Source organism: Lates calcarifer, linkage group LG21 (genome assembly GCF_001640805.2).
Source record: "Lates calcarifer isolate ASB-BC8 linkage group LG21, TLL_Latcal_v3, whole genome shotgun sequence".
Lineage (NCBI taxonomy): Eukaryota > Metazoa > Chordata > Actinopteri > Centropomidae > Lates > Lates calcarifer.
In genome coordinates this window covers 389,022-404,170 of record NC_066853.1, presented here as the reverse complement: position 1 = coordinate 404,170, position 15,149 = coordinate 389,022, and the positions used below count along the sequence as shown (strand labels likewise).

The 15,149-nt window shown below is 39.0% G+C and overlaps 3 protein-coding genes across 3 annotated transcripts; 2 read left to right on the top strand and 1 right to left on the bottom strand.

Moving 5' to 3' along the window:
• Positions 1 to 87: 87 nt before the first annotated feature.
• Positions 88 to 1,026, bottom strand: LOC108902860 (putative olfactory receptor 7A2). The gene has a single exon (XM_018704870.1). It carries the CDS (start codon positions 1,024 to 1,026, stop codon positions 88 to 90), a length of 939 nt encoding a protein of 312 aa, XP_018560386.1.
• Positions 1,027 to 5,330: 4,304 nt separating this feature from the next.
• Positions 5,331 to 7,431, top strand: LOC108902861 (olfactory receptor 1509-like). The gene is made up of 2 exons (XM_018704871.2): positions 5,331 to 6,271; positions 7,208 to 7,431. The coding sequence occupies exons 1-2, from the start codon at positions 5,359 to 5,361 to the stop codon at positions 7,270 to 7,272; spliced, it is 978 nt and encodes a 325-aa protein (XP_018560387.2). The 5' UTR covers positions 5,331 to 5,358; the 3' UTR covers positions 7,273 to 7,431.
• A 4,079-nt stretch (positions 7,432 to 11,510) lies between these two features.
• LOC108902862 (olfactory receptor 11A1-like) lies at positions 11,511 to 12,437 on the top strand. The gene has a single exon (XM_018704872.1). The coding sequence runs from the start codon at positions 11,511 to 11,513 to the stop codon at positions 12,435 to 12,437; it is 927 nt and encodes a 308-aa protein (XP_018560388.1).
• The last annotated feature ends 2,712 nt before the right edge of the window (positions 12,438 to 15,149 follow it).

Below are 15,149 nucleotides of genomic sequence, written 5' to 3'. Positions count from 1 at the left end.
CTGTTTTTTTGGGGGTTTTTTTTTTTAATGAATGAAACCAAATTTGGTAAATTCACTGTCACTATTTGTTGTTTTCACTAATGTTTTTCATGAACGTGTTTTTAGGAAGTCTGGTTTGTGGGTGAAGTTCTGGAGTATTCTGGACCTGATCTGCTGCAGTTTGATGCCATAGATGAGGGGGTTGATGAGGGGCGGGACCACCAGGAACTCTGCCGCCAGGGTGTTCTGCAGCGCCTGCAGCAAGCCGCTGCTGCCGTAACGAGAGTACATGGCGTCGAACATCAGCGAGATGGTGAAGACGAGCAGCGTGATGAGGTGTGGCAGACACGTCTGAATGAACTTCCTGCGGTCAGACCGTGACCGGAGCGAGGCCCGGACCAGGTGACCGTAGGAAACCAGGATGAGTCCAGTCTGCGAGACGTGCGAGAACATGAGTATGAAGCCGTAGATGTTGTTGAGGGTCGTGTCAGAGCACGACAGCTTCACCACCTCCCAGTTGGTGCAGAAGATCTTGCGAACGTGCTGTCTGCAGAGTGGCAGCCTGGCGGTCAGGAACATGCCCACCACCGTCTCCAGCAGCGTGAAGCACCAGGTGAGCAGCAGCAGCTGCGCCACCTTCTGTGGTGTCATCAGCGCCCGGTACTGCAGCGGCCTACAGATGGCCAGGTAACGGTCGTACGCCATGACAGTCAGACTGGTGAACTCACAGAAAACATAACTGTAAACTACAAATATCTGAGTCAGACAGCCGATGTACGTGATGACGTGAGAGTCGGCCAAAAGGTCATGAAGCAGCTTCGGATAGAAACTCGATGCTCCGCAGATCCCATTAAAGCACAGGTTACACAGGAAGATGTAGATGGGCTCATGGAGCGTTTTCTCCAGACAGATGGTGACGATGAGCATCAGGTTCACAAAGATGGTGAAGAGGTACGACATGAGGGCGAAGGCAAAGTAGATCTGACGGTTGGTCAGAGAGTCGTTTAGACCCTCAAGCACAAACACAATCTCAGAGTTATTCTCCATCTGATCAGGAAACTCTGAGTCAAACAACTGATGATGAACTGTCATCTACAAACACATAAATATGATTTCTAACATTTTATCCTCAACATGACCATAAAATGTTCATCTTTAAACCGATTCCTCAGCCTGATCATCAGTTCATACGGAGATGAAACAATGAACAGGAATCACAGAATGTTTAAAGTTTATACTGAAGAAGTGATGGAAAACCTGAACATCTGAAAACAGAACTCTTCACCAGGAACAGTTTCACCTCAGAAACACCTTACATGTAAAACAGGATGCTCAATGTCTGTCCACTGCCCTGTCTTTACATACTGAGACATAATCTGAGTTATCAGGGTCTTCTGATGCTGTTTGTTGAAAGCTACACATGAATATGTCAGTATAAAACATTTCGTCACGTGGAAACACAACGGCTCAGAGCAACAATAAACAACTCAACATGATCAGAAACCTGTGACAACATCAGCAAAAAAGACAGAGGAGCTGTTTATAACATCAGTGCAGTTCAAAGGAAAAACTTGTTATATTGTTAAGCGTCTTTGAGTGAAAAGCGCTACAGAAATTAGACATATTATTATTATTATCACTGATCAGGAAACATTACTGAAACCAGACACAACATGAAACTACATTCATAACCCTCCTAAAGCCTGAACTACATTTCTGTGTCATATAATTGAAATGAACATGATATTAATCCTCAGAGGAAGCTGGAGCTAAATGAAGGAAGAGACACAGGAACACGAACAACTGTTGGACTGAAAATACAAATGAACAAATTTAACATGAAGACAGAAATAAATACAGTGGAATAAAACAAGCCGTCAGCCTGTAAGAGAGGAAATCAGACAGGTAACACATCACAGGTAACATCAGAGCAGAAAGAAACTGCTTCAGACTGAGAACAGCTGAAGGCCTGAATCACTGATTGATCAGGATTCAGTTTCTACTCAAGCCTCTGAAAACCCTCCTCCTCTTATACACCTGAACTGCAGACGAACAGGTATACATCCATGTTTGATGACATCAGAAAGCAGGCTGAGGCCACGCCTCCTCCTGATGGACGTGTCAAACATTAATATCAAAACAAAAAACTATCCAGCAGCTACTTTTCACTGCAGCAACCTTTATCAGGAAAATTCAGATATTGTTTTATCGGCCAGGACCACAGTATACCACAGATGCACTCATACATTTCATTTTTACTTTCTATTTAGATTTCATCTGGTTTTCATTATAGAAAAAAGAGTCAATCATTAGAGAAGCTGACGGAGGATAAGCAGGAACAGGTTTGGCTGCAGAGGTTCTGCAGGCCGTGGTCTATCTGTGAAGAGGCTCCACTCCCAGGACTCCCTGAGATCATTGTAGAGATCCTTGCAAAGTTTTTAGAGGCCTTGAGATAACTTCCCTCCGCTCATGATGCTAAATATTTTTTAAATGACTGTAACCAGATCAAAACTGATCCGGAGTCTGTCCTTGACTAACTTACTAATGTGCTGTTTTTATTCTTATAAGACCTGAGGGTGTGTAAACAATCACCTCCTATAAGTGCCACTCTACTACATTGGATTTCAGGAGTCCTCGACAAGGTTCAAGGAGGCCATTAGAAAGTTCCAGAGGTTCTTGGGGTGCTTCTAGTGCTCCCTACAGTCAGTGTTCACTGAGATGGTTCTTGGGTGGTTGTTGTGGATGGTAAGGTTCTTCAGAAGCTCAGAGGGACCCTGAAGAGATTGTAAGGGTCTTTGGACTCAGTGTCATTGAAGACATGACAAGGTTCAAGGGGTGCATGGGGAAACAAGACAAAAAGAGCTTTTCTACATTTTCCAGATATGTGCAGCTAAACCTGGTGTTTCTCAGTGTTAGAATATTGCCTTGGATAACGAGGTAAATTGACCAGTGTCCCCAGTCCTTTTTCCCTCTTTGAGGAGGGTCCAGTGGTCCTTTAACAAACTGTATTGCTTCTGTTGTTCTATAATGCAACACTCAACAGAAATTAAGCAGCTGCATACTGCTGATAAAATGTAAAAAATATGTCAGACAACATTGAAAAAGCTCATAAAACAGAAATTATCATATGGAGGTTGTGTTATGAAGGTTTGATTTCATCAACTTTTCATCAACATCCTTAACAGTTTCTGCTGAAAAAAAAACTAACTTTATCTATAAGCCAAGTTCTCAAACTCTTAATGAGACATTAATAAAACTCCAAGAATCAAAACATTTGCACAATCTAACTTTACTCTCAGCTGAGGTTAGTGTAAACCCCACTGAGGCTGCCAATGTTGAGAAAGTTACATCATTGTACCAAGTCCCTCAAGTCAAAGGTCATTTCAACATGTCAACATGTTTTTCCCCCTAAGGCATCTTCACATTAGCCAGAGTTTCCACTAATTCCCTGTGAAGTAAATTACAGAACTGTTTACCAGTGAGACCAATGAGCCTGAGCAGATCTCAGGACTGGTCTCACTGGTCCTCAGAGGACAATAATGACCTCCCTTCAGACCAGTCTGTAACAATACACATTATGATGGACACATACTGAAATGTGACAATGATATCACTCAATCAAAAAATGAAATGTACTCGATTAAACTAACATCAAACTCCAGGAAAACTGTAAGATAACACAGAATGCCCAATCCAGAAAGAATGTTTTCTGAAACGTTGAGTTTTTAATTATTCATGTCTCAGTTCACACCAACTCTGAGACAAGTATCAACACTGTGTGTTGGTTCAGTGTAAATCTGGATTTATACATTGTGCAAGTGGTTAACAGCTGTCTCCCCACAGATACCTACAGTGCAGGTTTTGATTTATAATTCTGTCCCAGATTTCTTCCAATGAAATCGCCACCACAAAACAAGACAGATGTAGTATTGATTGGACTGTATCTTTCTTCAGTTATATTTCAATATTACATTCTTTCATTTATGATTACAGTTAGGGTTGGGTACCAAACTCAGGACTTTTAAGGGTACCAACCAGGGTACCAATCAAATTACTTTGGGTTTATGCAACAGCATGGGAAGACTTTTGTAGACATGTTAGGGTTAGGGTTAGTTTACTATTTACTGCAGTACTCATGGTAATTGCTATGTTGCTTTGTAGCTGTAGGTCAAGCCAGGTTGAGTCTGAGGACTGGCAGATGTACAACCATGGTCCCTTGAATCTTTAGTGTCAGGTCAAGATCTCCAACAAGTGGGGCTGGTGAATGCAGCTTTTAATGTTGATGTAGGACAAACCACACCACATGTAGCTGAGGCAGCACTAGCAATCCTTCATTGACCACACATGGTGATAGTTTAGATTGGTGTCCACGCTGACAGAAATTCAAGTGCACTCCACAGATGGAGGAGAGGAGCTTGACCTTGGCAGAAGTGACTTGAGACATTATTTTGGCATATGTCTGTTTCGCTAGTCCATCTTGAATAACACTGATCATCTCGTTACAATCCAATGTTCTGCTGGGAAACCTTGGCTCCTTCATTCATCTGGATGTTTCTTTGACACATACCACCCACTGAAACACCACCCCCGATGGCAACAGCAATCCTCAGTGCTCCTACCACACCACAAAAACTGCTCAGAAATGTCTGGAGGAACACAACAAAGAACCCATGGTGTTGACCTGACCTCTAAACTCCCAAGATCCAAATCTGATCCAGTAGCTAAAGGATGATGATAAACTTGACATGTCACTTTCATTTTCCTTTCAAATCCAGATGAGTTGGATGATCTCAGACCTATGGTTTCCAATCATATCCTACTCTGCAGAGATCCACTGAAACATTTGAGACAAATTTATACTTTCCATATCTGAAAGGAAAAGAGAGTTGGCATGACATTCATTTTGTCATTTGCCCATGTCCATAAGAGTGCATGAATCAACACACCTGTGAACACATTTAAGCATTTGAGCCTTAATCCTAAACTTTTTAGCCTTTGGGGATATGCTTCAGTTTTTACATCTGTCAATCACTGAACCAGTCAATCAACCAACCCATATGGGCCTTGATAATAAAGTGTCCTGTTGGGAGTCAAGAAAAAATATAAGGGTATAGATGTTGCTGTAGCTCATAGTGGTGACTGCAGTCACATGAAGATGACAAATGGTGTGTTGTGTGTGGAGTGAACTTATCTTCATCTAAATGTCAGGAAACACACAGGTAATGTTGAGTTTAGGCTGCTTGTGAGATTCTCCATTGAATTCTCAACTAATGTCAAAGAAAAAATAATAATGTCTTTGAACAAATCTAAATATTTATTCTGCAGAAAAACATGAAACATACATGTTTCCATGATTAGCTTACTGTCACTTAAACAAGAATGATGTTAAATTCAACTCCATCTTATTTCATTCTTGGAGCTTACATGGATACAGGAAATGTGAGATATGTCTATTTTATATTGACTGCACTGTTATACATTTCAATTGTTTTTGTCAACACATCTCTGATCGTGATTATCTGTATGAACAGAAGTTTACATGAACCTATGTACCTGTTTCTGTGCAGCCTGTTTGTAAATGAACTGTATGGTAGTACAGGGTTGTTTCCATTCCTTCTGCTTCAGATCCTCTCTGACATTCACACTGTTTCTGTTCCCTTTTGTTTCCTTCAGGTTTTCTTTTTGCACATATATGCAAATGTAGAGTTATATAATTTAACCATCATGTCTTATGACAGATACCTTGCTATCTGTTGTCCACTGCAGTATAACACACGTATGACATTTAACAAGGTGCTTATCTTCATTGTTGTTATATGGTTGTACTCTTTTGTCAGATGTATGATCAATATATCCTTAACCATCCGTTTGAAACTGTGTGGAAACATCATAAACAGCTTATACTGTCATAACTATCTTGTTGTTAGGTTGGCTTGTTCAGACACCACAGTGAATAACATCTATGGATTATTCAATGTTGTTCTCACCACTTTAGTCCCTCTGCTTCCAATCCTTTTCTCTTACACAAAAATTCTTAAAGTTTGTTTTTCTGGTTCTAAACAGACCAGACAAAAAGCTGTCAGTACCTGCACACCTCACCTTTTGTCTCTGCTGAATTATTCTTTTGGTGCTTTCTTTGAAATACTGCAGACTAGATTAGATCTGACCAATATTTCTAAAGTGCAAAAAAATGTTCTGTCATTATATTTTTCGGTACTGCAACCACTTTTGAATCCTATCATGTTTGGAATGCAAATGTCAAAAATAAGAAACACATGCAAACATCTCCTTTGTTGTAAACTGTTCCCTGGTCATAGAGATTCTGTGTAGGTTTACAAAAGTACCACTTAATAAAATGTTTCACAAAAAGCCTGCAGAATGAAGCGTGGTGTGTTGAAATAACATTCAAGTAAACAGTTTAAACAAAACACAGAGTTGACATGAGTTCAGACAGTATTTGGTGAGAAATGACTAGAAAAGGTAAAAAACTTTAACAAAGCTCTTCCACACCATGAAGTCCTAATGATAGGTGAGTAGGGCTACATTTTGATTGATAAATTAATCAGGAAAGACAATAATAGTGAATACAAGTGACTGGCTGTGTGTGAGGTTTCTGGTTTATTATTGATTAAAGGAGTGAAGGGTAAAATCAGGCATTGAACTTATCAGTTTACAAAGGTCATGGTATTCATTACGTTTTCTCAGTCTTACAAGACTGCATGTTGTCACTTTTAACTCCAGTCAGTTTTATCCAGAAAGTCTGAGGTCACAAGTTTGTACAACAGATTAAGAAAAACTCTTTATGAGAAACAGAGAGAAACTTCAGGAAGAGCAACAAAGAAGTGATCCCTTTCCAGAATAGAGAGACAGGAAACAGGTGGAATCTTTACAGTTCACATACAGTTGAATAAATATTAATGATAATAATCAATTCAAGTATTTCAGACAAAGTAATAGATTTAAAGATTTAAAAAATATATTTAAATCAATTATCTTTACTATTATATGATCATTATCATTATGTTCTGAGGTAATATTTTAAAGATACTCAGATTAAATAAAAGTAGCTTAGACTTTAAGGACTGGTCTCAGTTGTGATAATGAACTTTCAAAGTAAAATATTTCACTGGACCAAATCTTACAGAATAAAATACATAAGAAAATTGATCTTTTCTACAAGTACAATAAAGGGATGCTCTTGAACCTGTTTATACCTCTGTGTAGGAAGTTCCCCAGAAGGTGGAGATTAAGAAATTCAGTACCTCGTACCTTGGTCCAAGAAGGTCCAGGTAGAAGATCTTGTGGATAGGGATCTAAGCAAGAGTTTACTCCCCCTACTCATCTGGGTTCTCTGGGTCTGTCCAGCAGTTTTTCCTGACATCTGACCCAAATCAACACCAGGTGCACACATTCTTTCTCTGACTCCTAACTTGGGGTGTCCACATTTCTCTACACGGGACAAGGTAACACAGTTCTTTTTGGCCCCTCCATACAAATCTTCAAGTCTCAATTTTAGTCTGAACCCAGGTATCAAAATTCCAGGACCATCCCCTACAGGACAGCTAAAGGGCCAATCTTTAGTCTTCTCGACGTCTGACAATCAGCTGTACTTTCCAGTGCTCTGGCATCAACATTGTCTGAGAGATCTTGATAAGACCTTCCCCATGTCTTCTTCTTCCTACATAGAGGGCCTGTTGGTTGGGATCATGAGTTCACCCATGTTTCCTTCACCCGGTCTATATCTCCTGGTCAGATCAAAACTTCTCCTGAAGGGAAAAACCTAAGTCATCTACACCTTTTCAAGAACATCGCTGAGGTCAAACAGATTCTTTCCACATCCAATTTCCCTGAAATATTTCATCTTTCACCTTTTGTGTCCCAGAGTCTGTTCAAACAAAGTTCCACTGGAGGAACCCTAGGGTTAGGGAGTTAAAGATCTATTTTACAGGGGCTTTAGAAAGATCTACGAATGTGGGTTCACTGAGTCGGTTCAGCAATTTAAACCCTTTCTGCCTCAAAAAGTTGAAAGAAATTAAACAATCTGAGAAATTTTGAATAGAAATGTTCCTCTGGTGGAATTGATACTGTAACAATTCATAGATGTCTGATACCTGACAAAAGACCCCAAATATACAGATACGTTGGTAGGAAGTCACAAACCAAAAAGGCTGACAATTACTGGTTTAAACTTCAACAATGCATCAAATTTTATAGGCTTATCAAATGTTTTTTGTGTTTGATGTGTCAAGTGTCCAGTAATTACAGCTGTACCTCAAAACTGTACTTTATGTACAGTATTAATGTCAATGTCCACCAATGTAAGTCAATAATCAGCAGCCCCTTGATAATGAAGTCAGTCTGCTGCTGTTGACGGGAAAAACCTAAGTCATCTAAGTTTTCAAGAACATCTTTGAGGTCAAACAGACTCCTTCCACATCCAATTTCCCTAAAATGTTTCATCTTTCACCTTTTGTGTCCCACAGTGTGTTCAAACAGAGGTTCCACTGGAGGTTCCAGTGAGTGAGTTTAAGATCTATCAGACAGAGGCTTTAGAAAAATTTACACATGTGGGTTCACTGAGTCAATCCAGCAGTTTAAACCTTTTCTGCCAGCTGAAACAAATGAAATGATCTGAGGAGTTTAGAACAGAAACTGGTGGAATTGATACCGTAACAATTCATAGATGTCTGAAACCGGACAAAGTGCCCCATCTAAAGAGTACAGTCTAGACCTGCTCTATATGAAAAGTGCCTTGAGATAACTTCTGTTGTGATTTGGTGCTATATAAATAAAACTGAATTGAATTGACAGATATGGAAAAAGGACACAGTTTCCTCACATCAAAAAACCCTTATGTAAACACTTCACAAACTTATGAACAATTCAACTTTACTCTGAGCTGAGGTCTTGAGAAAGTTACATCATTGTTCCAAGTCCCTTGGTCCAGAGGTCATTTCAGCATTTCAACGTGTTGGTCTCTGAGGCATCTTCATATTAGGCACAGTTTCCATTAATTCCCTCAGAAACAAATTACAGAAGTGTTTACCAGTGAGACCAATCAGCATGAGCAGATCTCAGGACTGATTTCACTAGTCCACAGAGGACAATAAGGACCTCCTCTCAGATCACTCTGTAACAACAGATATCAGGTTGGACAATGTTTGTCCACTCTCTATCCATAGTATCCAGCTAATTTCCTGTTTTGAGTGACATTAACAGCAAACACCTTAAGAAAGGTCACATCAATCCACTGTCTCTGAAAAAATATCTTTAGTTGTTAGTTGTAAATAATTTTTGTCAGTATCTCAGGTCACACTGACAATGATGAGTAAACCCCATAAGCAGTCGTACAAATAAAACCTATTTTCCACATGCTTTCAGCCTGTGTGCTTTATCTACCGTTTTTCTTCATGAGTAGATAAATCTTTGGGCGCAACATATAGGAGTGTTAACCTTGTTTTCCTCTTGTACAGACCCAACATGAAGCTGTTCTTCTGGTAGAAACCTCTTTTTGTCCCTTAAATAGACCCATAGTTTTGGTTGCAACAGCCTGCAAACAAACAGTCGTGGAGTTGCAGTTAAGGTCAGTCACATGTTATGATACCAGGATTTCTGATCGTGGCATCCAGGGAAGCACAGGTGGCACAAAATCATTGGGTTTCAGTTCCAAGGACTGCATTTAGGCCTCATTTTTGTATACATTATTATTACTCTGCTGCAGAAATCCATTTTTGAGGGACTTGGGATGCTTGAAAACTCATGAGAACTGCAAAGTTCGATAGTGATTGGGAGCCTGGCCATCAGGCTCTGTAGCAACCCAAAATGCAGGGCCATGTTGGGATAATGTTGCTTAGATGTTCATGAAATTCTGTGAGATCACTGCTGCCATCATTTTGGAGAAACAGTTATGTGAAGAAGAAAATACACCTTCTTTGAATTCTATGGTTTTAAGTATCAGGACAAAAGATCATCTGGTATTAAAATGAGGTAAATACAACCACAGATGAACACAACATATTTCACTGTCGGCAGTAGCGGTCAGGTGCTGCTAATCAAATGCCCATTGATTAACTGATCATCAGTTTGCTGGTCTGGAGCATTCAGGTATGTGTTAACACAATGCCAAGGACGAACAACATCAACAATGACCTTAGAGAAGCAACTGTTGCTGCCCATCAATCTGGGAAGGATTATAAGGCCATTTCCAAACAATCTGAAGTTCATCATTCTTTAGTGAGAAAGATTATTCACAAGTGAAAAACATTCTTCCCAGGACGTCCCAGCAAATTCACTTAGGTCAGACTGTACAAAACCCCAGAGCTACATCTCAGACACAGGCATGTTAAATGTTCATGACAGTACAATTAGAAACAGACTGAACAGGGAAGGGTTACCAGGAGAAAGCCTCCTCTCTAAAAAGAACATGGCAACACAGCTTAGGTTTACAGAGTTACATCTGAACAATACACAAGACTTCTGGAACAATGTCCTCTGGACAGACAAGACCAAAGTGGAGATGTTTGGCCATAATGCCCAGAAAACCAAACATAGTATATCAACACAAACACCTCATACCAGCCGTTGAGCACCGAGGTGGAGGAGTGATGATTTGGACCTGGGCACCTTGCAGTCATTGAGTCGACCATGAACTCCTCTGTGTACCAAAGTATTCTAGAGTCAAATGTGAGTCTGTCCAACAGCTAAAGCTTGGCTGAAACCGACTCATTCAACTGGTGTTGAATTTCAATGTTTGGAATGATACAGGAAGTCGTTGTAACTTGTCGAACATGATCAAGTCTGCCCCAAACGTCACAAGGCTGATGAGAGTCCTGCCCTGAAGATATCTATATGCCAACATTCCTGTTGTGCTGATAGCACCACCTACTGGCAACTGGACATCAAAAAACTGTACTATACATGCAGTAAATGTATAGTACAGTACTTAGTTACATTCCACCAATATAAGTCAATAATCAGCAGCCCCTTGATAATGAAGTCAGTCTGCTGCTGTTGACGTCTCCTGTAGTAAAGGTTTAAAAGAAGTGGAAGCAGAGTTTCAGCTCAGTTAGGACAGAGTCACTGTTTACTGTTCACACAGTGTCAGAAACATTTAAATTTTATGTTGATTCAAAATGAGGCAATGGTAAATATATTAAATTTGTCTCAAATGTGTTTTCTAAAATACATTTCTTTACAGTAAGTAGAGATTAGATTTTTGACTAAATGTTAAAGTCTTTAACATCAAAAAACAAATTAACTGTTTCTGTGGTTGTTGTTTTGCTCGCAAATGATGTTTGAAAGAAAAGTATGATTACTTTAAAGGCCAAAATAAGGATCATGATAAATTCGACACACTTTTCATATTTCACACTGGTGGTCCTCTTTGACACCAGAATATTTGAATACTTATACTTCATGATTATTGTGTCTGTGAATGTTTTAGTAGTCTGTGCCAACTTGCTGCTGATTGTGGTTTTCTGGAGTTTACATGAATCTGTGCAAACTGTTGTTGTTTTGTCACTTAAACAAGAATGCTGTTAAATTCAACTTCATCTTATTTCATTCTTGGAGCTTACATGGATACAGGAAATGTGAGATATGTCTATTTTATATTGACTGCACTGTTATACATTTCAATTGTTTTTGTCAACACATCTCTGATAGTGATTATCTGTATGAACAGAGGTTTACATGAACCTATGTACCTGTTTCTGTGCAGCCTGTGTGTAAATGAACTGTATGGTAGTACAGGGATGTTTCCATTCCTTCTGCTTCAGATTCTCTCTGACATTCACACTGTTCCTGCTTCTTTTTGTTTCCTGCAGATTTATTGTTTGTACTCATATGGAAGTGTAGAATTTTTCAACTTAGCTGTCATGTCTTATGACAGATACCTCGCTATCTGTTATCCTCTACAATATAACACACGAATGACATTTAATAAGGTTGCTGTGCTTATTGCTGTAACATGGATATACAGTGTGTTGAGAATTGCTGTCATGATATCTCTGACTGCATCTTTACAGCTGTGTGGGAACATCATTAACAAAGTGTACTGTGACAACTACTCTATTGTCAAACTGGCTTGCTCTGATACAACAGTCAACAACATCTATGGACTATTTGTTAGTGCCTTCTCAGTCTTTGGTCCTCTAATTTTAATCTTTTACACTTACGTGAAGATTCTTAAAGTCTGTTTTTCTGGTTCTAAACAGACCAGACAAAAAGCTGTCAGTACCTGCACACCTCACCTTGCTTCCCTGATTAACTTTTCTTTTGGAGCTAGCTTTGAAATATTACAGAGCAGGTTTAACATGAACAGTGTACCTGTTATGTTGAGAATATTTATATCCTTATATTTTATAACATGTCAGCCGCTCTTCAGCCCTGTACTGTACGGACTGAAAATGTCTAAAATTCGTAATTTATGTAAAAGTCTGTTATGTTGGAAAGAGTAGATCCTAAAATATTTGTTTATAATTGTAACATGGATATACAGTGTGTTGAGAATTGCTGTCATGATATCTCTGACTGCATCTTTACAGCTGTGTGGGAACATCATTAACAAAGTGTACTGTGACAACTACTCTATTGTCAAACTGGCTTGCTCTGATACAACAGTCAACAACATCTATGGACTTATTGGCACTGTTCTCACAGTCTTATGTCCTGTAATAATAATTCTTTACACTTACGTGAAGATTCTTAAAGTCTGTTTTTCTGGTTCTAAACAGACCAGACAAAAAGCTGTCAGTACCTGCACACCTCACCTTGCTTCTCTGATCAACTTTTCTTTTGGGATTTGCTCTGAAATATTACAGAGCAGGTTTAATATGAACAATGTACCTAATATGTTGAGAATATTTTTATCATTATATATCGTAACATGCCATCCACTCTTCAACCCTGTACTGTATGGACTGAAAATGTCTAAAATACTGTATGTAACTTTTTTTTCTGTTGAAAAGATCATCCAATAAATTTGTCCATTTTGACTAACCACTCTCCACTATTACAAAAAGCATCTCATTTATTTTCCTTAGGTCTGCAACTAAAGATTATTTTCATTAATAATTAATCTGCTAATTATTTTTGATTAGTGATCAAATGTTTTGCCTATAAAAAAGAAGAAAACAGTTTAAAAAACATCTATCAGAAATGCTCACTGTTCAAGGTAAAATCTTCAAACTGCTTCCTTTTTAACCAAATGTCTAAAAAGAAATGATCACTTTGTTATCATGTTATGAAAAGCACAATTTTTGGGGGGCAACTGGAACCTGCTCTGATACAACAGTCAACAACATCTATGGACTTATTGGCACTGTTCTCACAGTCTTATGTCCTGTAATAATAATTCTTTTCTCTTACATGAAGATTCTTAAAGTTTGTTTTTCTGGTTCTAAACAGACCAGACAAAAAGCTGTCAGTACCTGCACACCTCACCTGGCTTCTCTGATCAACTTTTCTTTTGGAGCTAGCTTTGAAATATTACAGTGTACCTAATATGTTGCATATTTTTTTTTTATCATTATACTGGCTTACATGTCAGCCGCTCTTAAACCCTGTACTGTATGGATTGAAAATGTCCAAAATTTACACCACATGTAAAAATGTGTTTTGTTGAAGTAAAGATCATCAAAGATCATGAAATTTCTAACTCTACTGTTCTGTTGGAGCATATTGCTGCTACTGTGACCAAAAAGTGTCTCATTTATTTTCCTTAGGTCTGCAACTAAAGACTATTGTCATTAACAGTTAATCTGCTGATTATCTTCAATTTATTTATTTAATATTTTACCCACAAAATGATAGAAATCACAGTCTCTACTGACCAAGGCAAAATCTTCAAATACCAGGTTCACCTGATTTGGCCCCTCAGTCTACTGTCTCTGCTGCAGAGAGAGCTCAGTGGTGATGACAGCGTCACTGCTGTGACCATTTTCTCAGACAGAGCTGACTTTCAATTTTCATTGACCCAAAACAGAAAAACCACAAAATTTATTATCAAACTTTCTCTATAATCTATAAGAGTTGAACTGCACGTGCAGGTAATGAGAGCTGTTTAACTCATCTTCTTCTGCCTAACCCAATCACCCCTCTTCTGTTTTTTTCTCAATAACAATAATATCGAACAAACGAAATACAGACCAGAGGCCTGTACTACAAATGGAGTTGAAGCTCCTGTGGTTTAACTCAGGTTCTCAGGTAAAGTCGGGGTTGACAAACCCTGACTGCCTCGATCTGTGTTAAACGGTACGACGGTGGTTCAGATGTGGGTCAGTTGAGTCGGTGTTAACTTAATCAGAGTTAGTGCGTGTTGATTAAAGGGGCGTGCACTGTATCTCTCAGATGAAGAGCGCACGTTAATTCTGTGGGTTTAGAGGAATTTAAAGAGACTCTAACGACACAATGTCAAACCAACAAAGACAGGGAGACTGGTCACATGTTCTCTGGATTCTTCATCTGTAATATGAGATGTAAGGACACAGGAACATATGTGAATCATTTCTCAGATACTTGGATTACAGTCAACACGTGGGTCACATGTCTGAGAATGAGCTGTTCCTGTTAATGATGTTCTGCCTGGAACACTCAGGCTGTATATGTATGAATGTAATGCTGTTATGTTCAGTATGAACTTCATGTTAACATTATTTCAGCCTCAGTGGAAACTGAACCTGGATCAAATAGAAACATCCTATAAAGTGGTTCACATTCATATTTCCATCATTAATGCTGCATGTTTTGGTCTGTAGTCTACAATTACAACAGCCTGTCACATTATATTGTCTTTCTGGACAATAAATCCCCCCCCATTTAAAGGATTATTGAAATCGATAATATGCAACACTAATGATGCTAAACTCTGCTGCTTGACTGTGAGAAAAATAAATTACAAATTAAAATAACTGAAATTGAAAATGAAAAATGTGGAGCATAAAGATGGGGGTCGGGGGTGGGGGGGGACTGACGGTCTTTAGACAATCCCCGTCCTGCAGAGTCAGCCTCTCTCAGTCGTTGTGCCAATATCGATCGGTTGTTCCACCTGTGGGGCGGAGCTTAGGTAGAAGTAACACCGGTAACACTGAGTTAACCACGAACATAAACTGCTCGGAGCAGTTTAGAGATGCAGTGTAAATCACCATGGCAACAGACCCCAGGTAAAATCT